The sequence below is a fragment of the Etheostoma spectabile genome, chromosome 8, assembly GCF_008692095.1.
Source record: "Etheostoma spectabile isolate EspeVRDwgs_2016 chromosome 8, UIUC_Espe_1.0, whole genome shotgun sequence".
Taxonomy (NCBI): Eukaryota; Metazoa; Chordata; class Actinopteri; order Perciformes; family Percidae; genus Etheostoma; species Etheostoma spectabile.
In genome coordinates, this window is record NC_045740.1 from 17,090,788 (window position 1) to 17,115,516 (window position 24,729).

Below are 24,729 nucleotides of genomic sequence, written 5' to 3' on the forward strand. Positions count from 1 at the left end.
TCTATGCTGCAAACATTTCACTGCGCCGTTCTGATTGCTTAATGCTACCTTACATTAGCTACATAGCTAAAATTGTTTAGCCGGATAACTTGACTGCAGGCAAGGTTTGAATGCTTCTAGAGATAGCTAGCATAAGATAGTAAGTAAATTTAGCTAGCTAGCTAGCATAAGAGAGTAGGTAAATTTACTTACTAGCTAGCTAGATAGCACTGTATTTATTTTATATATAAAATAAAAGTTATGCTGCCTCACATTTTGCAATTAAGGTCGATAATTTGATAGACAATCGAATGTAAAATAAAATACAGTTTTATGTAAAACAATTACAAGTAACGAGGTTAAGATTTAAGGTTTAAGACCAAATTTCTAAAATGTAAGTGTAATTGAATTGATTTACAACCAAGTCCACGTTTCATATTTTCACATTTCCCAGTCAGCATAAAGAAAACGTGTGTTTAACATCCATGCTTTGATGTCGTTTGTCCAAAGGCTACTGTGGGAAAAAAAGGGCACCTTCCAGCAAGATCAGCATATGGCAGGTGAGTGGTTGGGTTCTCTTTTTAGTGTATATCTTAATTTAATAAAACACCTAAATATATGCCACTAGTGTATTCATTTTCTTATCTTTATGCTTGATGAAAATGTATAATGTGTAGTTAGTCGTGTACCTACAGTCCACCCACACAGGTATGTTTCAACAGTCAGTCCAATAAGACTTTCTCAGTATTCTGGCTGTTCACGTTTCTTGAGATACACGTCCCTTGCATAGAAGTCTTATTGTAATTTGAACCTTATTGTTCATATTTGTACATGGAGTTTGGTATCAGCACTTAACTCCCAGCATAGCCCTGTCAAACCTTGAACTGAGGTGGTCTCTAATCATCTAGAATCATCTAGAATAAGTGGCAATGCATGTGAGGATTTGCAGGGCCTTTTAAGGATTGTGGCATGATATCGTTATACAGCAAGTACTGAATATTACTGATGAGATTACATTGTCTTAATTATTGAGTTTGGTATGTACTAAGCCTCAGAATATAAGGTACTTATTATGAACCATCATTATCTACAACTGCATAACTAACAGTGTTCAGAAATGTCATGGATAAAATCTTAGCTGGCTGCAAAGGACAGGAAATGTCCAGCAGAGGTCAGTCTTTTCTCTAGGCAAGGGCAAGTAACCTTGGTGTCCCCCAGCAGTAAGGACTCAAAGTTGAAAAGAATTGCAAGCAAGCAACAGTCTGACTTTATAGTAAATGATTCTCCTCATCTTTCAGCTCCATGTGAAAGTTCAAGCTCAGCTTTATCTTGTTTCCATGTACTGTATATAGTCTATGCGTGTCTCTCACACACAGAGATACTCTTTTTTTAAGAAGCCAGAAAAAGAGACACAATTCTCAACTAAATGTAATCCCTTTCAGCTTCTGGTTAGATCTGGGGCAAACCGGGAGAGCATGTCCCATTCAGTATTAGAACAGGGAATAATTGAAGTTTTTTAATTTTATTTTCTCAATTGGATATTTCTTGATATTCACATTTTTTAGGCACTCTTAAGTTTTATTGAAAAACTTCTTGGGGGTATTTAACAACTTTCACTGCTTTCAAGTACATTTCAGCAACAAATTGGACACATTTAATAATCAGATTGATGTTTGCCCTATGCAGTTCAGCAATATTTATCTTATTTTACTTTTTCTTCTTAAGTGATGACCCCCCCCCCCCCCCCCCCCCCCCATGGTTGTTCACACAAGTGTGTGCATTTTTGAGTTGCAGTTTGGGAAGTTCAATGTTGCATAGCACATCCGTGTCACTTTCTGGGTTTGGTGTCCACCTGAAAGGTGAAGTGAAACCTGCACTCTCAAATTGCCTTTAATACAAAATACTCATGTACTGTAGATCTTCTCCCATTAAACCATCTTCTTCCATAATTACTCACCAAACAAACATGTGATTGGATTATCACATTACCTGTCAGATGTGTTGATGTTGAATGTTTGTGATAAACTGAAGGATGATGTGTTAAGAAAATTCTCTCACTTCTTAAGCTGAATAAACTCTTTGAAAAAAGCCTCTTGGATCAGCTGGTAAATGCAGCTTTACAAAGCTGAAAACAGGGCTGTTTTTCTGACACGCTTACCGCATCTTCACGTTATCTCTGTTCCCTTATGGAATGTCTGGAGGTTTTAATCCTCCCTCTCATGAAACTGTGCGTAACCTGAAACTGATTAAAGTTTCAAGTTTGCTTTAGATGTCCCGGAACTGTTTCTGCTATTTTGTGTATGATAGGGAGGCAGCTGAGCGGAGTGGAATACATAAAAATGAAAAAAGCCCCACCTCGCCAGTCAGAAATAGTTCAGTGGACCTGCAGCAGCAGTAGTTTTTGCTATATAAAGTAATTTCAAACCCATAAAAGCTCCGCAAACCATCTAACAAGGTGTTTTTATGTAGCTGCAATTTAAAAATTGTAGTCGATACATGGAGGGGTTGTAGCATGAGATAAACTTGTGAGAAGTACTTACAGGAAACATTATTTAGGCTATAGGCATGTTATCATACAACACATTTGTTTCAAAGCTGTGCATACATTTGAACTTTTTAAGGACTTAAAACCAAAGACAAAATAGTTTGATAAAGAAACTGGTTTTCCTCTGAATTTAATTAAAGTGGGGGATTTATTCTTCATTAACATTTTAGACCCCCATTGTTCCCTGCATCCCCTGCCTAGTATTGGATATGGATCAATATCATTTTTTGTTCTCAAATAAGCTTGTACTCCCCTCTCCAGCTCGTCAGCGTGGAAATGACGTGTCTCCGCACGTTTTGGCGAGCCCATAAAGGATGGACTGTCCTCTCACTGTCACACTGAATGAGAGGGTGCAAGACAACAGAAGCAGAAAGGGACAGTGGGAGCAGTGAAGACCAGGGAGACGCACGGAGGGTATAGAGATAACCGTCTCGGTTTTTGGGGAGGAAGATAACTAAACAGTGACATCATATTTACCGGAGGCACCGTGACATCATATTTACCGGAGGCGCAAAGTGGAGGATAAAACCAGGCGAGCGCGTTCTCTCTTACTGTGGGAGCGGAGACACTCAGGGGACACGCAAATGTGAGCGACGCGCACGGGGCAAACTCAGGGACCGACTCAGGTGCAGAGAAACCAAACTGGCGGCGCACTTAGGATGCAGAAGTCACCAGTGGAAGATGCAAACTTCCTCTCCAAATTTTTCTTCTGGTAAGACATGTGTTGTCCTGTATCCGAGGAGCCGGGGGTTTCTGTGGATGGCAAGGTGCAGACTTGCGGGGGAAAAACATAATGCGGATCGATTTAAATGCAAATGTATTATTTTTTTTATTTGCTCGGACTCTTAACTGGTAATTGTTATGTCATGAATAGGTTGGGTTTGATGGTGATTAATATCAGAAAGAACTTTGATTAAAGAGAAACTTCGGGCTCAAGCCCAAAGTTGCCCAAAAGTTCTTTCTGATAACAATAATTACTGCACAGGCTGTTTGGATCAAGAAACACAAATTCGCGTGTTCCATGTGTAAAATGTGCACCTGAAATGTGAGTTGTTCTCCGTTAAGGTATGTTCTGGAAAAACGCTGTCAGGGGGTGAGTAGACGCTTTTGGGGATTTGCTAAGTCCCCACTATTTTTGGAACCTCAACTCACACATTCATTGTAACGATGAGAATATTAAAGTTGGGGTGGGATTATGCCGTACATCAGCGATTTGTGACGTTTTAATGCTATTTTTACATTGTACACAATTGCAATAGACCTTATTTTACTGTTGAGAGGGCTAATTTACTGAGAGAAAAAAAATCTTCATCTGCAAAGTAACTTCATCAAATAAATGTAGTAAAAGTACAGTATTTCCCTCTGAGATGTTGTTAAGCAGAAAGTACCAAAACACAAGTAAAGTACAAGTACCTTAGCAAGTACAGTACTTAGTACTTAGTAGTTACTTTCCACCACTGCTACCAAGTTATAATCCACAGAGTTCTGTTGAAGGGTGCACTGACATGCGCTCTGTCCTCACACTAATGAGAGGTCCCAAAGAGACACAGACTTAAAAAGTCCGATGATGTAAACTACCCTATGTCACCTGGCTGGAACAGCAAACATCTGACTTTATCTCCCTTCTGTGTCATTAGTCTGACTGTGAAAGCTCAGGGATTACTTCTATTACAACCAACACCACTTTCCATTAAAGCTACCAGACACTCCAACAGTGGCTTGCCTGCCAAAGAGTGTCCCTCTAACCACAAACAAACAAAAATACATTTAATATATTCATTCATTACCTTCACCTAATTGCAAGAAAATTGATTTTGTAGCCAAGGTTTGTGTTGGATTGTATCTGTTAGCAAATGATCAAGTTCACACACATGTTTTGCCATAAATGTCCCAGTTTTGAACAGCTGATACCCAACAGTCTAATCTATTTGTTCTTTTTTTTGTGCAGGTGGACAACACCGCTGCTGAGGAAGGGCTTCAGAAAGAAGTTAGAGCTGACAGACGTTTATAAGGCTCCTTCCTATGATCAGGCAGACAACCTCTCTGAGAGACTTGAACGGTGTGTGCAGTTTACGGTTTGTTTACCACACTCATACATTGGCCGACTGTGGCTCAGGAGGTAGAGTGGGTTGTCATTTAATCACAAAGGTTGGTGGTTCAATCCCGGGCTCCACATGTTAGAGTGTCTTTGAGCAAGACACTATTCCCCAAGCTGCTCCCAATGGCAGACCATTGGTGTATGAATGTGTGTGTGTGGGTGAATGAGAGTCAAATTGTAAAGCACTTTGTCTGGTAAGGGAGAAAGGCGCTATATAAATGTAGTCCATTTATCTCCCAGCACACTGACTGAGAATTGTCATGCTGTAGCCCAGGCTCATTACATTTCATTTTTTAAGACATTTGGATTATGGTAGAACAGATCAGAAGTAGTGTTCTCCCATACTGTCAACCGATTCATTAATTATGACATTTTTGTTCTAAGATTAAATAGTACAGGAACCATTTACTATTCACACGCATTTATACACTATGGCTGAGGTTGCCGTACAAGGGCCAGGGATCCGAAAAACACTCACACACATTTACATTTACACACCAATGGCGCAGCATCGGGGGAAACTTGGGGTTCAGTGTCTTGCCCAAGGACACGTTGACATGGAACTACAGGGCCAGGAATCGAACCCCAAACCTTCCTATTGGCAAGCAACCGCCACACCCACCCAATTAAGAAGCCTCGTCTTTTACTGTGGAGGGTGAAAAGCTGTTACCTAATTGTTATCTGGATTAACTAGAGTTTGATTTAGAAATTGAGCTTGTGTCATTTAAGGGAACAAGATACAGGGGAAAACATCTATCCTTGCCCTTATCAACAAGTTAAAAATCCATTTAGGATCAGAAGGTATACTTTAATAATCCTGCAAAAAGTTTTATATACACACATACTGGCCAAAATTCCTACATGCACAAGGAGGACCTATATGTACATACATACATACATACATATATATATCTATATCGAGAGATGTCAGAGCGAGGGGCGGCTGCCTCACTGGATGCCAAGCAGTTGGGGGTTAGATGTCTTGCTCATTGGCACCTCTCCAGCTACCAGTACACACTCCGTACTTGGGCCGTGTGGGAACTTGAGCCGTCGACCCTCAAGGTCCAAGCTACTGCCACCCCCATGGGTCCATGTTATTGTTTGGTGTTCACATTGAGTGCTGGCTAAACACAATCAATGTGATATCTTAATAGCCTCTGCATCTTCAGTAAAGTTTGCCACCAGCACACAAGTCATCAATCTTAAAACGTCAAAAGTTAACATCCAAGTTTGCTGTCAGTCCCTCAGAATCAAAAACCAAAGGCTTCTTTGGAGAGCCGCCATTTTGCACCAAAGTTCAGGTGTTGCAAAAAAGGGTTCGAAAATAGACCAAGATGCAATACAGCAACAGCACATTTAAAATTCATCTTTATCTTTCATCTTTCTCTCTTCCATTTATCCTTTTCTCTTGTTTCTCCTCTCCATTGTTTCCTTTACTGTTATTACAGTACTAAGCAAATGGCACATCTTTGACAATGTTTTGTTTTCTTAAAAAAGGGAGATTCAATACTTGTTTGTCTTCTTTCTTTCTTTTCTTTTCTTTTTCCTAACAACCACAGCAGTGTCCCACATTGGCCTGGCCTCTTGGTTACCCAGGGCCCCACGTCATGCTGAATGGTGCCAACAAGCCGGTTAATGTACATCGCTGTTAAAAAGTCAACCTTTTAGAAAGGGCCGGTGCCCACCAAGTGATGAATGAGCTGTGGTGGGTGATTTTGCTTTCATTATTCCGATCAGACAAACAGTGAAGGCTTCTGGGAATGTGAACTTTACCTTCCATTAAAGCATGCTGAGTACCATCAGCCCCTTCATCACTGAGTTCAGTACACTTCAACAAGCTTTTCTGTCATGGTATTGTGTACATCAAGAGCTAGAAAGAAATATAAGTGACGTAAAAGGCTGTGTAAAATGTAAAACTGTAAAATAAGTATTTATGTTTATAAAATGAACAACCTACACGTGTAGATAAATGCTACGTTGCCATGGTCGGATAGCGTGTGTAGAAATTATTTAGCAAATGTAGTTAGATTGTGTGCAAAAAAACAGCTATTTAAAAAATATGAACACCAAATATAAAATGTACGTATTAAAAAAAAAAATAGAATTACCATCTCGAAGATCTCTGTTTTGTTTCTTTATGGCAATAAGGAGTAATTGCAGGTGTGTAGTAACCGCTCACTCTCTGGCGGGCCAACCACTGCTGGATGATGGAAAATGCGTCACTAACTTTGCGCCGCTTGTTTTTTTTTTTGCCGGGAATGGCGCCACAGACACCCAGTTTGTAATACTGCAAATAGAAGGGCTTTCCTCAGTGGACCATACACTCAATCAACATTGTGTTACCTCACTTGTTGATAGACATTGACTAAACAGACATGTATTTACATGAACAACAAGAATTAAGAGTCACAGTAGTTTTGACCTCCTCTAAGAATGTGAGTAAGGATGTGCGTGGATGAGGTTATGATGGACATGATATTTGAGTGAAATGTTGAGCATAGAAATCAGTTAAATGTGGCTGAATGTCTTTAAGGAAGGTCCGTGTTAAGGAGTTTGAAATTGTTAGAATGACAACAATTTCCCTTGCTGTATATACCTATACCAGGCAGTGCAAATAGAAAATATAAACACAGAATTGTAATGGCATCCATTGATGAAGAAACTGTATTTAATGTGGATTCATGATCCGTACCCCATTGTCTTGATAGGTTCAGTATCAGTGCTGATACTGATCTAGCAGATCAAATCAGTGCATCCCTATCTCAGCTATCTGCAAATGTTGGTAAATATACTGTACAAGGCTAGCAGCATCTTTAGCATTAGTGTTTGGAGCTTGGTAGAGTCAGTTGATATTTATCTTCAGGGTATCAATTACTACGATAGGAAAACACTTCTTACTTTGTTTTATCACTCTCTTCCTTGTTGGTGTCCCTCTCCTTTTTCACTCATTCATTCTCCTCCCCACTTTTTCTCCCATCACTCACTGTTGAACTGGTCAGCCAGATCACCCCGGTTATAAATGACTCTCAGAGAACAATGCTGCTACTTACCGTAGCTGTCGCTGCTTCCCAGGGCAGTTTGTGGGAAGTTAATCCATCTGTGTAAGAACGAGGGCAAAAAGTTAAAGCTCTATAAGGCAATATCTAAAAATACTTTTAGAAAAATCTGTAGAAATGCACATCAGAGAGAGTACCATCTTCATTATCTAACAAAGTGTGAAAACAGAAAAGCATTGGGAGAAGTGAAATTCCATCAAACAACTAATTATACTAACAGATCATCAAATTAGAAGAACAAATTAAGTAGTAATTTTACTCATATGTTTTTGTGCATTTCGTTCCACATCACTCTCCCATTGATGGCCAAAGGATTTCTTACAAAGTGAAAATCAATAAATAAATACACTACTGGCTTCTTGTTCTGTGGCTAAATCACCAGCCAACAACAGCAGGTTTGTTGCCAAAGTAGTAGTGGACAAAGAGAACAGCCGCAGCCCAACTTTGCTGGCATTTGTCTGGTAAATGTGTTATTCTCCCACCCTGCCTGTGCTGCGGTGTTGGTTAACTGTGTTGTAACTTTGTCCTCCCTGCAGAGAATGGGACAGAGAGGTGGTGTCAGCCAAGAACAAGCCCAGGCTGATGAGAGCGCTGGCCCGATGCTTCATCGGCCCTTTCACCTTCTTTGGTGTCCTCCTCTACCTTGGGGTGAGTCATGTCGATTGGTTGTCTCTGGAGGATGCAGATCTGACATAAATCAACTTAGGAAGTAGTTAACTCTGCCAAAATGGATCATACCATTGAGTTGCAGATGAAAACTCATTATTCTTATGCTCTGTTCAATATGATATTAGGTTTGTTTGTTGTTTGTTGTAAGGTAGATAGAACAAGCTTTAGTTTGAGCCATAGACTGTAGGAAAACATGGATGGAGATTACTAGAAGGAGGTTTTAAAGCTTTGATTTTTGGTTTACAACTTACAGTTATCTTTGTGAGCTGCTAGAGTCAGGAAATCCAAATCCTGGCCAATGTGATGAAGGCTAGGTGTTACTGTACAGAATCATCATTTCATCCTAGAGCATGAATTGGTTTCTTCATATTGCTCACAAGACCAACAATAAAAAACCCAAAGCATTTAATGTACAGTAACATAAAACAAGAAAACAGTAACTCCTCCAGTTTGTAACTGTAACCAGGAAATGTTTCCTCTTATTATTGATTCGAAAGTTCTGTACCCCACTGTATAAATCCTGCCGGAGATACTTATCCATCCTGCTAACAATACAATTAAATATTACATTATAATATTACATTGTAATCACAGAATAACTGTTATGTCTTCAAATTAAAAAAATGCTTTAACTATTCTTTATGTCTAGAAAACAACAACAAAAATAAGACAAAACAGGCAAACTCACATTGACACTTTTAAGACTGGGTGCTGGATCCTTAATGTAGATAATATTTAAAGGCAACACCGATGTTTTGTGCAAAACATTGCCTTTTATATATTTAAGAAACAACACAGTTTTGTATAGATACAATATTGGGTCATGACTACATTGGTTTATAAAGCATTCCCACTGTCACTGTAGCCCCAATCCTTGTTTACACACTGCTGTTTTACTGCCAGCTCCACACATATATATGTGTGTGTGTGTGTGTGTGTGTGTGTGTGTGTGTGTGTGTGTGTGCTGTGGGTGTGGTATGTGTGTGGTGGTGTGTGTGGTGGGTGTGTGTGTGTGTGTGTGTGTGTGTGTGTGTGTGTGTGTGTGTGGGTATATGTTTTGTTGTGTGTGTTAACACTGTTAACAGTGTTGGAATGGTTAGGGCCTATAGAGCCCTCACCACAGTGCCATGACGCACACAAATAACAAGCATGTCGCACCATAGTGTTGCAAACCATCCTCACTGCCCCGGAGCTATGGGAAGGTGGTGGTGGTGGTGGTGGTGGTGGTGGTGACAGCCGCCGATGTGTCACTTAGTACAGTTGGTTAGGTGGTTGTCATGACGACAAGAATGCCTGTTAGATGTTGAAGAGGCTGTGTGGAGAAAACAGAAAAGCTTTGGGCAAAAAGAATCCAAAGGAGTTTTTTTTTTTTTTTCACGTTCTTAAATATTTAGCAGAATCTTAGTTATGTTACGGCAAAATGTCAAATTGTGACATTGACGTTGATAATCTTGGTTAGACATGTTTTTTTATGTGTTTTTAATCCATATGTACTACTACGCTGAATTGTATGGAAATGCAAAATCTGATTTTTTTTGTTTTTTAAATCTGACCCATTTTTAATCACTGGCCTTTTTAATACACTAATCTCTCAATCTGTTATCATGTCTATAATTCTCTATTTGTAAATTGCTGCTTGTTGTTGTCGTTGGGATGTTCTTTTTGTGTTTTTACTTTTTATTTCATTTTCATCCATATTTATCCAGCACCTTAGTGTTTTTTTGTTCAGCACTATGGTCAGCTTAAGTGTTTTTTATTTAAACTTTACTTACTTTCTTACAGTATATCGCTAGATATATTTTCATGCAGAGCAGAATCACGCAGTAAATTAACTTTTCGAAATGATTGAAAAAAATAGGATCATACACCTTGCCAGTAATACGCACTATGGGTTTCTATTTTGAAGCTAGTTTTGACACCTTAAAGTTCAGATTTTTTACAAAGAATTGTAATTATGAGTTGACATGTATTGCTACTATAAAGAGTCATTGATGTAAAAGCAGATTAAACCAATCACCACCCCTTCTCGTATTGTCTTATCTCTTGGTGTAGGAGGCCTCCAAGACAGTGCAGCCTCAGCTTCTGGGTCGCATCATCGCCTCCTTCGACCCATTCCACGCTCCAGAACGTGAGCAGGGATACTTCCTGGCCCTGGGCCTCTGCCTTCTCTTCACCGCCCGCTTCCTCCTGCTGCAACCTGCCATCTTTGGCTTGCATCATCTGGGCATGCAGATCCGCATTGCCCTTTTCAGTCTCATATATAAGAAGGTAAGGAGAGGACAGTGTATGTATGGAACTGAGATTCTTTTTTGTGTAAAAACCTAAAACTACAACAACTTAAACAGATTAAGACAATTTTCCAACCTCAGTTCCTTTATAAGATCTATGTCTAAAATGTAGTGTCAACATGCAAAAATAAGGTCTTTTTCATTTATCCTTAAAAGTTGACATTTTGGAGTGTTATTTAAGAATCTCATTGAACTCATTGTACTCATTTGCAATGTAACGACAGTACAATATTTACCTCTGAAATGGTGTGAAGTTTGAGTGTAGAATTTGCCAAAACTTGTAGCCAGTGACAATGTTGGCCTTTTTCTCTGATCACACATGAGTCAAACACTGTCTACATAAAGCCACTGCTGTAGCAACCAGTTTTTGGAACAAAACATAACCACAAAGCTGAAGAGTAAGACCGTTGTGTGTGTCCCACTGTTTTCTTGCTATTGTCTTTAAGATCAGACAGAAGCATCAGCTGAATCCTTGTACTTTGTTTGGCATGCATGATTGAACATTCCCAGAAGCTTCTCACATGTGGAAGTCTAGTAGTGGCAATCCACAGGCAGCTGTGAGGGGCGTGGCAGCCTGGTGTCAAAGCACGGCCACGTGTCACCGGCTTCCTCTCAACCAATTCACTTTCAACCTTTTGTGCTTCTGACCTTTGACCTTTTCAGACCCTGAAGCTGTCGAGCCGAGTCTTGGATAAGATCAGCACTGGTCAACTAGTCAGTCTGATGTCCGCCCACCTCAACAAGTTAGATGAGGTGAGACTTCCCTAAACATTTTGTTAGTTTACATATACATATATTTTGCTTTTTTTTTAATTTTTTTTTTACATTTTACTCTCTGGCTGAAAACTAAAGGTGGACCGACTGTTTTCAGTCAGGGCCTGAAGCTCAGGAAAGATTTGCCCTTGAGTCAGCAAACCCGTAGGTTCCTCCTGAAAAGATATTTTATCGACGAGCCTTTACTGATTTTCCTGAGTTTTAATTTCCTTTGAACTTTGTCTTTTATTTTCTTCAATACAATGTTTTTTGATTCACTGTTTATACACCAAATTGGTTTAAAAACCTGATGATTTTATGACTTGTCTGTTTTGTTTTGCTGCCTTGTGAAGCAGTTTGCAAATAATTTATTTTTAAGATTATTTTTTGGGTCATTTTAGGCCTTGATTTGACAGGACAGCTTAGATATGAAAGGGAAGAGAGAGGGAGGAATGACATGAATCAAAGGGCCGCAGGTCGGAATGGAACCTGCAGCCGCTGCGGCGAGGACTATTGAATTTGACTTTTGAATGTGAATTGCATCCCATTGTTTGTGGGTGCAAAAATCAGTAGAGCAGTTTTGCACTCATGAGTAGCTAGCAGTAAATTTTTATGTCCACAGGAAGGATAAGGGAAAAGAAGAGTGGAAGCTCACACCCTGACTGACTTCAGTGAATCCGTTTTATTATCCAAAACAGAGCTATGTGTTCATGCTGAGGGACAATTAGATGACAATAGATCTGGAACAATACACACACACACGTGTATAAATCAAGCAAAGTATTCTGTAACTGTGATTCAGTGTTTAAAAAACCCTGATTATCTGATGAATAAATTATGTTTAACTCTAATTATGCAAAAACATAGCTGGAGGGTATTTATATGTGTATGTGCTTCTGTTTGTGTGTATAGACTGAACTCAGATATGCCTTGGGTCTCACTGAGGCGTTGAATGTGGAAACACTCTGCAACCTGCTTAAAGACAATTATCACCTGGATTAGATGTGACTTTGCCAATGCAGCACTCTCTCCCTATGACTGGTGGGGGTTAGCTAGTGTGTGTGTGTGTTTGGGTTGATTCCCTTGTAGGTGAGTGGATGAAAGGGAGCTTATTGAGGTGAGACCTGAGAGCCGAGGTCTATCAGCACAGTGCTGACTGGATGAAACTGGATTCCTCAAAAGAGAACGTTTACTTGCGTGTTTGACACATTTCTTCTTTTATTTCTGTCTTTCTTGCCTTCTACTTTTGAGCTTGCATATGTTTCTTTGTCTCGTGCGTTCAATCATTGTAATCACTCATTCATTCATTCTACTGCACTGAAAATCTTCCATTCGTAATGTGAGGGAGACGGGAATTTGATCAACCACAAAACAATTGGCAAACATTTTTACGAGTTCATAACCCTGCCAAAATGCCCTACTGGAAACCGTGCACTCTGACCTCACTGAGGTCAATTAAGATGTATCTTAATCAATCAGTTAATTTATATGTGTCACATTAAATTGTACAAGGTACAATTCCCGTGAAATGTTATCCCATCAGCTCCTTAAAATGGTGGAAGATTCATTATAAAGCAGATGAGGCCATCGGATTGGCACAAAGAAAAAGAGTAACCCAGTTGAATGGCACCGGCACTCCAGGATTCAGATAAGTCTCTCTGAAAGAACACCACATCTCACAACATCCTGCTGGAAACACGGAGGCCACACAGCTCACCGTCTGACATGGTTTTTCTTTTCTAGTAGAGTCAAATCAGTAAAGTAATACTCAAAGAAAAACATAAAGTATGTTGTAGGATCGCATATCAGACAGATTTGATCCACAATAGTAATTACACGGAGGGTGACCCGTTTAAACAGTGACAAAAAAGAAAACAATTTGTCATACAAGAGTAGCATATTTATACGCCCAACACAGGGCTATAGAAAAGGACGTCTGTGAGAAGAGAGTGCCTACATTTATTTAAATTACAATGTTTCAATCCCAGTTGGAGCTTAGTCAAGTATGCTAGGCTATTATATGAATAGTCTCTTCATAAAGTAGCCTAGTTTAGCGTGATCCATGGATTCTACTGAATTGTTTGCTCTCTATGTTTCAAACATATTTTCTCAAAACTGTCATAATACACAGTTTCTTTTTGCTGGCAGCTTAGTTAAGTGTCAACCTTTTGTTACACATGACTATGTTTCCAACTCTGTTTGTTTTTATCCAAGCTGGCTACAGCGGCCGTTCTGTTACCTTTCCAAAACTACCTTTCATGCAGTGAGTGTACCCAATGGTTCTCAACTGAGTATTCCTTGAACCTGACCTTTGACCTCGCCGTGGTCAGGAGGAGCAAAAGAACGTCATTTCCTTGTGCCAAAGTGTCACAGTATTGCACCTGTAATTAAAAGTCATATTCTGATTACAATATGTTCATTGAGGTGATCTTTGTGTACTTTTGTGTATGTTTATTCCAGAGCTTGGGTCTGGCCCACTTTGTATGGATCACCCCCCTGCAGTGTATACTGTGTGTGGGTCTGATCTGGGAGCTGATCGAGGTGAATGGCTTTTGCGCACTGGCAGCACTGACTCTGCTGGGCATCATCCAGGCCTGGCTCTCCCAGAAGATGGGGCCGCACCGGTGGGGAAACACTATCACACATCCATTAATATTATGGAGCATAAGTATCAAAATATTACATCTATACATAAACTTGTAATTGTTCTATGCCCTTGTGTCTTGCACTATATTTATGTGCATGTATATCTACTCGCTGAAAATTTCAAACATTTAGTACATACACTACAGGTCAAAAGTATGGGGCCACTTACAAATTTCCATTCCACTCGGTGTTAGACAGAATACCAGCTGATCTGAGTGGGGGGCTGATCTATTCACTAATCTGATATAATTTATAAAAAAGTAACTGAGAAAACATTGGAGAACCCTTTTGCAATTATGTAAGCACATAATGTAATATGAAAACCGCTGCGCTGGTTAAAAAAACAATGCAACTGATTTCAACTGGTATTCTGTCTACAATGGAGTGCAATGGAAATTTTGAAGTGACCCCAAACTTTTGACCGGTAGTGTATATTATTTTTCTCCTGATAACTTTGTAACTTCTTGTCTAAAAAGTTTTTCCATATACCGTATACATATTTAGCTGTTACTTTCATATTCACATACAGCGCATATTCATATGTTATTGTGCATGTAAGCATGTTTGCAGCTGCATGTTGTGATATGCATGTTGATGCTTGTATGTATTAGGCTGGGTATTGCCCATTATTTCCCAATTCAATTTTGATTCGCAATGTCCCGATTTGATATCGGTTAGGTTAGGGAATTTTCAGTTACAATACCAATTTTGCTTGGATATAACGGCACATTCTCAGAATGTATGATGTAAATTAAGCAATATCAGATCACTCAAACAAGGATAGATTTTCATTGGAGAATAGATTATTTTTTACCCAGCACTGATATGTATGAATTCATTCATGCTCGCACATGTGGGCCTACTGTGACCTTGTGAATTGCTGTGTTTGTGTTTTGTGCGTATGATGCTGCTGTAAGTTGGTAACGTACAACTGTGTCCTGTAAACAGGGTTGAGCGAGGAGTGATGATCAGCCGCCGCCTGGCTCTCACCTCAGAGATTGTGGAGAACATCCACTCTGTGAAGGCGTACGGTTGGGAGGAGGTGATGGAGACCATCATCAAGAACATCAGACAGTAAGACCCCAAAACACACAACCACTTTACCCAAAAGGAACATCTCCAATTTTCTTTACTTTTAATACCTGACCATTGTTTAACAATGTATCTGCAGGTCATTTAAAGTCTTTAAATACCTAAAAGCTGTTAAAACATCCTAAAAGCTATTAGCTAAAGTGTATTGGACGATTTAAGGCCACTTTAACATTTGTATTGAATGAAATAAACCTTTATTGTTGATGATTACAGTGTGGAGACTTGGAGCAGCATTGCTCAAATCAAACGTGTTCTGCATAAAGTACAGCCCCTAATCTTTTAAGTCATCAATCTCTCCAGTATCTTTTTACATGCTATTATTTATATTGATGATGCTATAGATGTATAGTAATAAATGGAACTTAACAAGGAAAATGAAACAAGAGAAAGAGAGTCAGCCGACATCACACTAAGAAGGCTTCCACTGTGGCGTAGAAATGGAATCAAGCTGGCGTGAAAATTGAGACAGAGATGTTAAAACATGTGGTGAACGTGCAGAACCACACTGAGGTCACTGGTGGCTGTCAGAGCCAGAATCAGGATCACTGCAATTCAAGAACAATAAACATACAGGAAGGAGTTTTGATGTCAATGTGCAGAAATATTTTTGATAACTATCAGAGCTAACAGGGAGCCACCAACACTTCACATTTACACGACAATAGCGTCATGATAAACTGACATGTTGTTCACCAAAACGCCTTTTTGGACGTCGGTTGTTTCTAGGAAACAAAAGACAGCTCCCATAATTCTCAGTATTCAGGCAAGTCTGTGCAATGTTGCTGAAATCAATAGTATGATATGAATAGAAATGGGTGTTTTTGTACAAATGTAAGCAAAAATCACATGTAAAATCAGGAGTCTTTATCCTTTCATTCAGTCAACAAATCAGCAATGAAGCTTTATTGTAGTAGTAATATTTATATATGTATTGTGAAATAAATAATCTTCTTCTGTCTCACTTCCTCTTTCTCGTCAGGGACGAGATGACGCTAACGAGGAAGATTGGGTCTCTGCGTTACTTCTACAGCGCCTCGTACTTCTTCTCCGCCATCTTGGTCATCGTGTCTGCCATCGTGCCGCACGCACTCAGTAAAGGCATCATCCTGCGCCGGATCTTCACCACGGCTTCCTACTGCATGGTGCTGAGAATGACGCTGACCCGCCAGCTGCCAGGGTCCATCCAGATGTGGTACGACACGCTGGCACTGGTCAAGAAGATCGAGGTGGGTTCAGGGAAGTGGGGGGGGATGTCATTCAACAAATTTAATCAAAAATTGTATAAATGATACTGATGTACCTGTTCCTGCTTTGTTTTCTCCAGGAATTCTTGATGAAGGAAGAATACAGAGTGCTGGAGTACAACCTGACCACCACTGAGCTGGAGCTGGTCAACGTGTCGGCATCCTGGGACGAGGTTTGTTCAACTCTGTGTCAACTGAATGTGGTACTTGGTATAAATGTTCAGTGTATTTCTTCAACATATAGCCAAACAAAATCCAAAAGATTAGTCTGTATTTCTGGACAACTTTCAAACCTTTCTGGATGATATCCTGTAACATACAGGGCACTTAAAACAAAGATCCCATTCTTCTCAGAAGAAAATATAGACTGCTTGTATTTCTTGACAACAGAAAAAAGTTTTAGTGATTTTTAGTGCCATGACCAGGGTACCCGCGGGGTCTTAACAGTATTAAATAAGTACTACATTTAATATTCTAAAAGGCCTTAATAGTATTGAATTTTATTTACAAAGTCTTAAAGTATGTTTACAAAGTTCTTAAATTTTGTGTTGTTCTTCTGTAGGATTACATTTCTGACTGTAACGTCATAAATAAATATTTTGCTTGTGCAATGTTTTAATTTAGTCCGTTTGGTGTAACTTAGATGTTATATGACAGTACAGGTACTGATTACGTCACTGTTTTGCTTCCCTGGCTCTGGCGCAAATCAGTCAGTTGTTAGGAAAGAAAACAAAATGTCTCGCACCATGCTACTAACCAGCTAATGTTAGCTCGTCTGCTCAGAATAGGCAAATGTCTGGAGATCTGGCCGGAGATGCATTCAAGGCTAATGGCAAAGGTGAAGAGATCAGCACAACGAGCTTATTGTTGTGCGAGTCTGTCCGATTATGGCTAGCTCAAACTCTCCTCTGTAACGTTACTTGGTAAATAATTCCTTTTTCGGGTTTAAATCCATACAGATCCTATGTGGTATTAAAAAGGTCTTAAAAGTCTCAAATTTAACATGGAGAATCCTGGGGGTACCCTACATGTCCACATCATGCAGTCTGGTGAAGATCACTTAGGGTGCAGCAGCATAGGAACTGATCCCAGCTGGGGTATGCAAAAACAAAGACAACTTTGTGCAATCTCAGAATTGATAGATTATCAAAATCTTAAATTTGGAGCTAGTATGATGTTAGAATAATAATCAATAATCAATAATAATGATAAGTTAAAAACAGTGTTTCCATTACATATGTAGTCTGTAAACTTGAAAAAAAGATTATCTTTATCTGACTCTCAAATGTCAATATTGGTATTGGACCCGATAAATCCAGTATCAGTCAATTTATAGTACATTTACTATAAGAGAGAAAGTAAAACTCCTGCAACCTAATCCACCATGCATTACAGGTATAATAGCTATTTTCTCACCATCACTGGGAGTGGGTAGTATAATCTTATCTATAGGCAGAGGCTGTAAACTTCGTCGAACAGGTGTGATTTAATGACCACCCAATGCCGTGAGAAAACGAGCATCCGATTCTGTTTTTTTCCGTTACTTTGCATAATTAATTATCCCAGTGTCGTCACCAAACTTTGCCTTTGTTGGGAACACGCTGAATCTCCCTTTGAGATTCGGAGTTGTGTTCATCACCTAATTCCCAGATTCTTCTCTTGCCTTCTTCTCTTCCTGGAATGTGCCATTCTGCAATGAATGGGAGGGGTGTAGGCTTTCTTTACTGCTGATAGAATGTACGTCAGCGCATTAGAATGTGAATTGCACAGAGAGACCTATACAAACCGCAGCAAATCCCGGCATTAGAGGAACGGTGACCCATAAAATGTCACAGGGGTCAATCATTAAGCCGACCAGTCAAGCCGAGTTCCCTTTTTCTAACAGTGATGTGTCACCCATTAATCTCTACAGATGCAGTGACAGATGAGGTGAAACAAGGCCACTGTGAGACTTTGGGAGCTCTTCCCATGTCTTTGGAGAATCTCTTGTTTCTCACGGCAGTTTGGCCCTGTGTCACGAAGCACAGCCTGACGACACACTCACTCAGCCCAGTACAGACAGCTATTTTAACTAAACGACAAACTACAAATGGAGTACATCCCACGCACATGTACACACACAGAAATATGTGTACTTAGGCATAGTATGGTGTTTTAAAAGTAGTGTTTTAAAAGTAGACTGCAATGCCCCAAAGCATTAGGCACTGCGTCCTAATATAGTAGAATAGAATATAATGTAGGAAAATCTGAGAGCTTTATTTATGTTTCATGTAAAATCTCAATAGCAACTGTCCGATTATTCAAATGCCATGTGTGAAGCACACACCTTTATTCTATGTTTCAATCTACCTGCACATTTTAAGATTGATTTATTTTATTAGGACAATGCACATTAATTAACATTTCTGTAAATGCGTTAGTGTTAGCCAGTCGACTAATTTCAAACTGGGGTTCTCCCAGTTGAAAACTCCACACAGACACTGTGTTGCACAGAGAGACCTATACAAAATTGCAGCAAACGCCACACAGATAGGCCCTGCCCGGACCGGGGATTGAACTCTGCAGTGCCAACATGCTGTGAGGCAGAATTGCTAACCACTGAGCCACCATGCTGCTTTTGAATTTGTACATTAAAAAACTAAAGGAAAACTTCACGGACTGGGAGAAATGGCTAAATACTAACTATGTTTCAGTATCTTTATATCGTTTTTGGTGTTCGTTCATTCCATTAAAAACAGTAAAGACTCTGGTTTTGAACTCTTTTGCAGGGCATTGGTGAGCTGTTTGAGAAGATCAAACAGGAGAACAAAGCAAACGGACACCTGAACGGCGACGCTGGCCTCTTCTTCACTAAGCTCTACGTAACACCTGTTCTCAAAAACATCAGCCTGTACCTGGAGAAGGGCAAGATGCTGGCGGTGGCTGGATCCACTGGCTCAGGGAAGGTAGGTCAAAGAAATCATCTCAAAGTGTCCTCGAGCAAGGCACTGAAGCCCTACATGCTGTCTCATCTCTATGTGAGAGCGAAATTTGAATGCCTAAAAAAAACTACATAGGAGAATAACGTGTGACCAGTGTGTTTTCCCTCCAGAGTTCCCTGCTCATGATGATCCTGGGAGAGTTGGTGCCATCGGAGGGTAAAGTCAGACACAGCGGTCGCATCTCCTACTCACCACAGACTTCCTGGATCATTCCTGGGACGATTCGAGACAACATCCTGTTTGGCCTGACATATGACGAGTACCGCTACACCTCCGTCATCAAAGCCTGTCAGCTGGAAGAGGTACCTTTAATTTACTATATTCTTTCTTTTTCTTCTTTACTATTCTGCAGATGAAGAGGATTTCTGTAGGTATGTTCAACCATGGTGGCTTTTGTTGCTCATTTAAACTACACACATCGTCTGCTTTTTATTCCAAACTTAACCTTAAACAAAATTAAATCACTTCTGTTATAGCAGAGGATGTTTTGCTGAAATTGTCAAGGTGGTTAATTGTGCAGCCTGTCAATGTTTTATCCCTGGCTATAATATTTCCATAAAAACGTCTGCATCCTAATCAACTACACAATCTAGTTAATACGGTCAGGGAGCTACAGACATTCATATTTTCCCAAAAATATGAATATAAATACTCCTCTTTGGTTGAGAACACAAGTATTTGGAGCATGGCCAACATACAGACGGACCACACGAGTGTTCAAAACCCACAAACAAAATCTGACTTAATATACATGTTCTATGCTGCAATAGATATTTTGATACTTTTTAAATGCCTTGAAAACTGTTCAACACTGAAATCATTGTAACTGACATTAATTGAACACAAAAAAGTAAAAAGAAAGTTAAAATTGTCAATGAATTAGGGAATATGTTGAGTCACTATAAATCAGCCACACACAGTAGCAACATGTTTTGCTATAAAAATGTCACAAAGTATTACTTTTAGTTACTAATAACTTAGTGTTTCATAGCAGTTTTCTCTAATATATTCATCCATGCCATCGCACCGAAGCTCACTTGTCCGTTTGGAGCCTCTGCAAGGCATCAAGCAGGTTCAGGTTTCCCCAGCCCACATTTAAACCCATTATGTCCCTCACACACACAAAGACACACATGCTTGCACATTTTCTGTCTCTTACACTGATACACACACACCAACACACACTTGCACTCTCATAAGCCTCAGTGTTGAGTGACGGTGCCCTCAGCAGAATAATGTCTCCTCTTTTTTGCTTTGGAGAGCTCACCTTATGTCACTGGGATGAAATGTGAGCTTGTTGGTTCCCAGTGACGGACATTTGCAACACAGACGAGCTGTATTGGCAAACCATCAGATCACTGGGCTTGTTGGGCCTGTGATTGTGGAGCAAAAAAAACATTACTCTTATGTAAAGTAGGTGTTTATTATGGTGTGAAATCCCAAGAAATAATGTAATATTCTTTCTGCATATAGGGCTGCTCAATAATGGAGAAAAAAATCCTAATCAATTATTTTGATCAAAATTGAAATTACGATAATTATTATTTATCTTTTAAGAGATTTTTTGTACATGTTAGGCCTTTATTTATATAGGACAGCTGAAGATGTGAAAGGGGAGAGAGGAGGAATGACATGCAGCATACCTCTATATATGGGCGCCTGCTCTACTCAGGTGCCCAATCCTGATTATTTAACACGTAAAAAACAGATCAACAGTAAAAACACCTTGAACTGTAGAAATTTCCCTCAATACTTCCCCTGAAATCAAAATCATGATCAAAGTTTGATTAATTGCACAGACCTAACTGCGCACGCATCTACAGATTTACTAAATGCATTTGTTCTTGGGGATTTGCAAAGTCTCTGTAAATTATAATGTGTGGTCTAGACCAGCTCAAATTAGTTTGATGTAAACTCTTTAAGAATTTGATTTTGACTCATTTTCTGATTTTAATTTCCTTTCAGTTCATAAATAGGATGTGTATAATAGTTAAAACAGTTATTAAATAAACAGTTATATAAAGAAGTTCTTTAATTCTTTTTTGGGAACTAAAAAGGCACTCTGAGAGCGCAGACCTCCGTCACACAGTGTGCATTTTCATTTCTCGAATTGTTCCAACACCACAAGAATGCAGCACAAATGTCACATCTCACAATGATAGCAAAGGTGAAAAATAGTAATTTAATTCATACTTGTTATTAATTCCCAGTAGGGAAATTTCAAATTACACTCTGTTATTACACACTACACACAGGCATACACACACACACATGCTCAGGTCCTTCACATGCACAAATGGAGAGATGTCAGAGTGAGTGGCACCCTTTCCAGCAGTTGGGGGGGAGTTCAGTGACTTGCTCAATTGCACCTTGGCAGTGCCCAGGAGGTGAACTGACATCTCTCCAGCTACCAGTCTACACTCTGTACTTCGAAGCATACAGGGACTTGAACCAGCAACCCTACGGTTTACCAACCAAACTCCCTATGGACTGAGCTGCTTCCACCACCATTTGTGTATCCACCCCATGATTTGGTTCCTCTCAAATGTAAGGGCTTTTTCATTGGCCCATGCTACACTCTTCCACCAAATTATTTTCATGTTATTTATACTGAAATCGCTTGAGTAGCTCACGCAGAGGGTTATGTCATCATATTTATTTACTACCACACACTGTCTCCTGTGGCACTGACAATACCTCAGTAGATTTGTAAAAAAAAAAAACGGCCTCCATTTATTCTTTGAGGAGAGGTGTCAGTGAAACGGGACTAACAAAAGCAATGTGGAGAGGAGACACACTGTCAGTTCTGCTGTATATTGTATGGAAATGCCAGGAGGTGCTTTGATTGTAAGTGTTGACTGACAATCAGCCTCTGAAAAGCAGCTCACCATTAAACAACGTCGTGGCAACGAGCAATGTGAAATGATGTGTTACTATTTCATGTCTTCCACGTATTAGACATACTGTCTGGGGTGACAGTAAGTACGTTTTTAAACTAGTGCTTTAATATTTTTTTTACCTTTTATCACAATTTTCGAAAGTTAAAAATATTTACAAATAATCTCAATTTTTCAAAGCATCATTGTGATTATTTTTATTGAAAGTCACAATGTATAATATTTCTGATCAAATACATTTAAGGCTTTTTTCATATTTGAAAACTGAAATTCTTCCGTAAAACTACTGCATTTTATGTTTCTTTAAATGAAGTTAAACTCCTTAACGGCAATGTTTACACTAGTCACCTTTGACAGCATCATTAGTTGTGTTAGTTATAGTTTTAGCCATTGCTCTGTGAGACCTGTTAATCAGTAGGAGAGTGATCTCGTTTCGTTTCGTTTATTTCACACGTCATTATTGTACATTCAGACACAATTCCATGAGGCACAACAATCCTATACAGGACGCATGAAATGGGAACCCCAAATAAGCTACTAAAAGCTTTTCAGAGGTGGCCCGAAAACAAACACACAACAACCAACACACCTCCAAAACTCAATTACCATAGACAAACAAAACAAACAAAACCCAAACAACAAATAAACAAACAATCCCAGCACAAATTGTAGCATTTATAAAATGATCAACAATATGAAGAAAGCAATTTTTCCTTGACACGTTTCTTAAAGATGGAGACAGAATGCAACAATTTTAAGTTTTCCTCAAGCTCGTTCCAAATCTGCGGTCCCCTACAAACTATACTCAGGCTCGTACATTTTAACCGACGTTTTTTACCAGTAATTCGGTATTTTCCCCTTGTATCATAGGTATACATAGGATCTCATATAAATGAGAAGTGAATTCTCATCATTGGTCATAAATAATAAGATGCTAGGCAGCATAGGCTCTGTACTAATTTTCTCCAAAAATGTGTTACCAATAACTCTTAAAAGTACCAGTTCTCAATGATCTGCCTTATAAAATCACTTTAAGAGGCTAGAAATGACTAAATAAAATAGAGAGAGTAGACAAAGGTAAAATCCCCAAGGCAACCCTGACAGACTGGACTGACAACTAGAGCAGATTTCTCCAGACAGAGACGAGGCGTTTAGTGGGCTTGTGACTGTAATTCTTTACTATTGTTACCCCCTGAAGCACCAGACAGACTGCCATGGGGGGTCTTTGGACTGTAAACTCATCTTTTGCCCCCAGCCTCTAGCTGCTGGCCCGGCAGGTGCTTTTTGTTCAGCGTGAGACACACATGTCTTTTTTTTCTATGCTGCCTTATTTTACAAGCTGTTAAACAACCTGTTAACTTGATCCCCTATGCGCTCCTCTCAGGACAGCGGAAGCTGCCTTTAAAAGGTAGGAAGTTTTTAATGATGATAAACTTGTCTGTCACTTCATCCTTATTGGTGTGAGCGTCTATTTTCATTATCACTTACCACCAAATGCACTAAATGACATGTGGCTGTCCCATCTGTGGTTTGTGCTTTTTGCTTGGTTTCAACTTGGACCATGCATCTCTGATCATATGAACATGAATTTCTACCACATTACTTTAATTAAAAGGGTTAACATCCTGTAACAGATGTCTTGGTGGTGTGGCATATTTTGTGCATATGCAGTACTGAGAACCACTACTATGAAAAAAAATGTTTTTGGGTTAGCTTTTTTATAGGTGCAGTTTCATAAAACTCAAACAATGTATTTTGTGCGAAATAAAGACTCAATACGTATCACTACAGTATATTTGAATCCATTCAAAGTGTTCATATTTTTGTCTTTAAAGATATACTTGGTCAGATGTTTAAGGGTGGAATACCTTGGTCACCATGTAGAAAAGAATTGAAGAAATAAGATATGCAGATGTACAGAAGAAGAGGCCGTCAGATATTTCTCAAAAAGATGGTTTGACTGTCCTCAGTGTCAATGTTTCTTTTGCCTTATTGCAAAACTCTGTGGAATGTATTGTACAGTTCCTCTTGCTGTTTGAATAACAGACCCTCTGACCCTTTGTTTTCCTCTCTAGGACTTTGCCTTGCTGCCTGAGAAAGACAAGACACACCTCGTCGAAGGAGGGGTGACCCTGAGCGGCGGTCAAAGGGCTCGCCTCGGCCTGGCCAGGTACTTCCTGTCACAGCATGCTTCATTAACCCCTCTTACCCGTCAGCACTTTCCACCTCTGCTAATTGGATATGATTACAGTCTTTCCTTTGTTCAATCTTTTATGTGTTGTTTTGCAATGGACACGAATAGAACATGAAAGATAAAGAGCTCAGAAGAAATAAAGATAGCACAAAGTGAGTTGTTTTGTGTCTTTCTAGAGATCATCAGTTTGTTTACTAGATTATGTGGTGTTATGGTTCAATAATAAAGAGTTTTTTTAAGATTAATTTTTGGGCATTTTTAGCCCTTTATTGACAGGACAGCTGAAG

The 24,729-nt window shown here is 39.4% G+C and overlaps 1 protein-coding gene across 1 annotated transcript in view; it reads left to right on the forward strand.

Moving 5' to 3' along the window:
- Nucleotides 1-2,793: 2,793 nt before the first annotated feature.
- cftr (CF transmembrane conductance regulator) overlaps nt 2,794-24,729 on the forward strand; it is a 42,211-nt gene continuing 20,275 nt past the window's right edge. The window contains exons 1-12 of the mRNA XM_032522891.1: nt 2,794-3,236; nt 4,473-4,583; nt 8,215-8,326; nt 10,400-10,615; nt 11,299-11,388; nt 13,849-14,012; nt 14,983-15,108; nt 16,106-16,352; nt 16,451-16,543; nt 19,139-19,315; nt 19,462-19,653; nt 24,324-24,418. Coding sequence (XP_032378782.1) covers nt 3,184-3,236; nt 4,473-4,583; nt 8,215-8,326; nt 10,400-10,615; nt 11,299-11,388; nt 13,849-14,012; nt 14,983-15,108; nt 16,106-16,352; nt 16,451-16,543; nt 19,139-19,315; nt 19,462-19,653; nt 24,324-24,418 — 1,676 coding nt within the window. The 5' untranslated portion in view covers nt 2,794-3,183. The remainder of the gene's footprint in view (nt 3,237-4,472; nt 4,584-8,214; nt 8,327-10,399; nt 10,616-11,298; nt 11,389-13,848; nt 14,013-14,982; nt 15,109-16,105; nt 16,353-16,450; nt 16,544-19,138; nt 19,316-19,461; nt 19,654-24,323; nt 24,419-24,729) is intronic.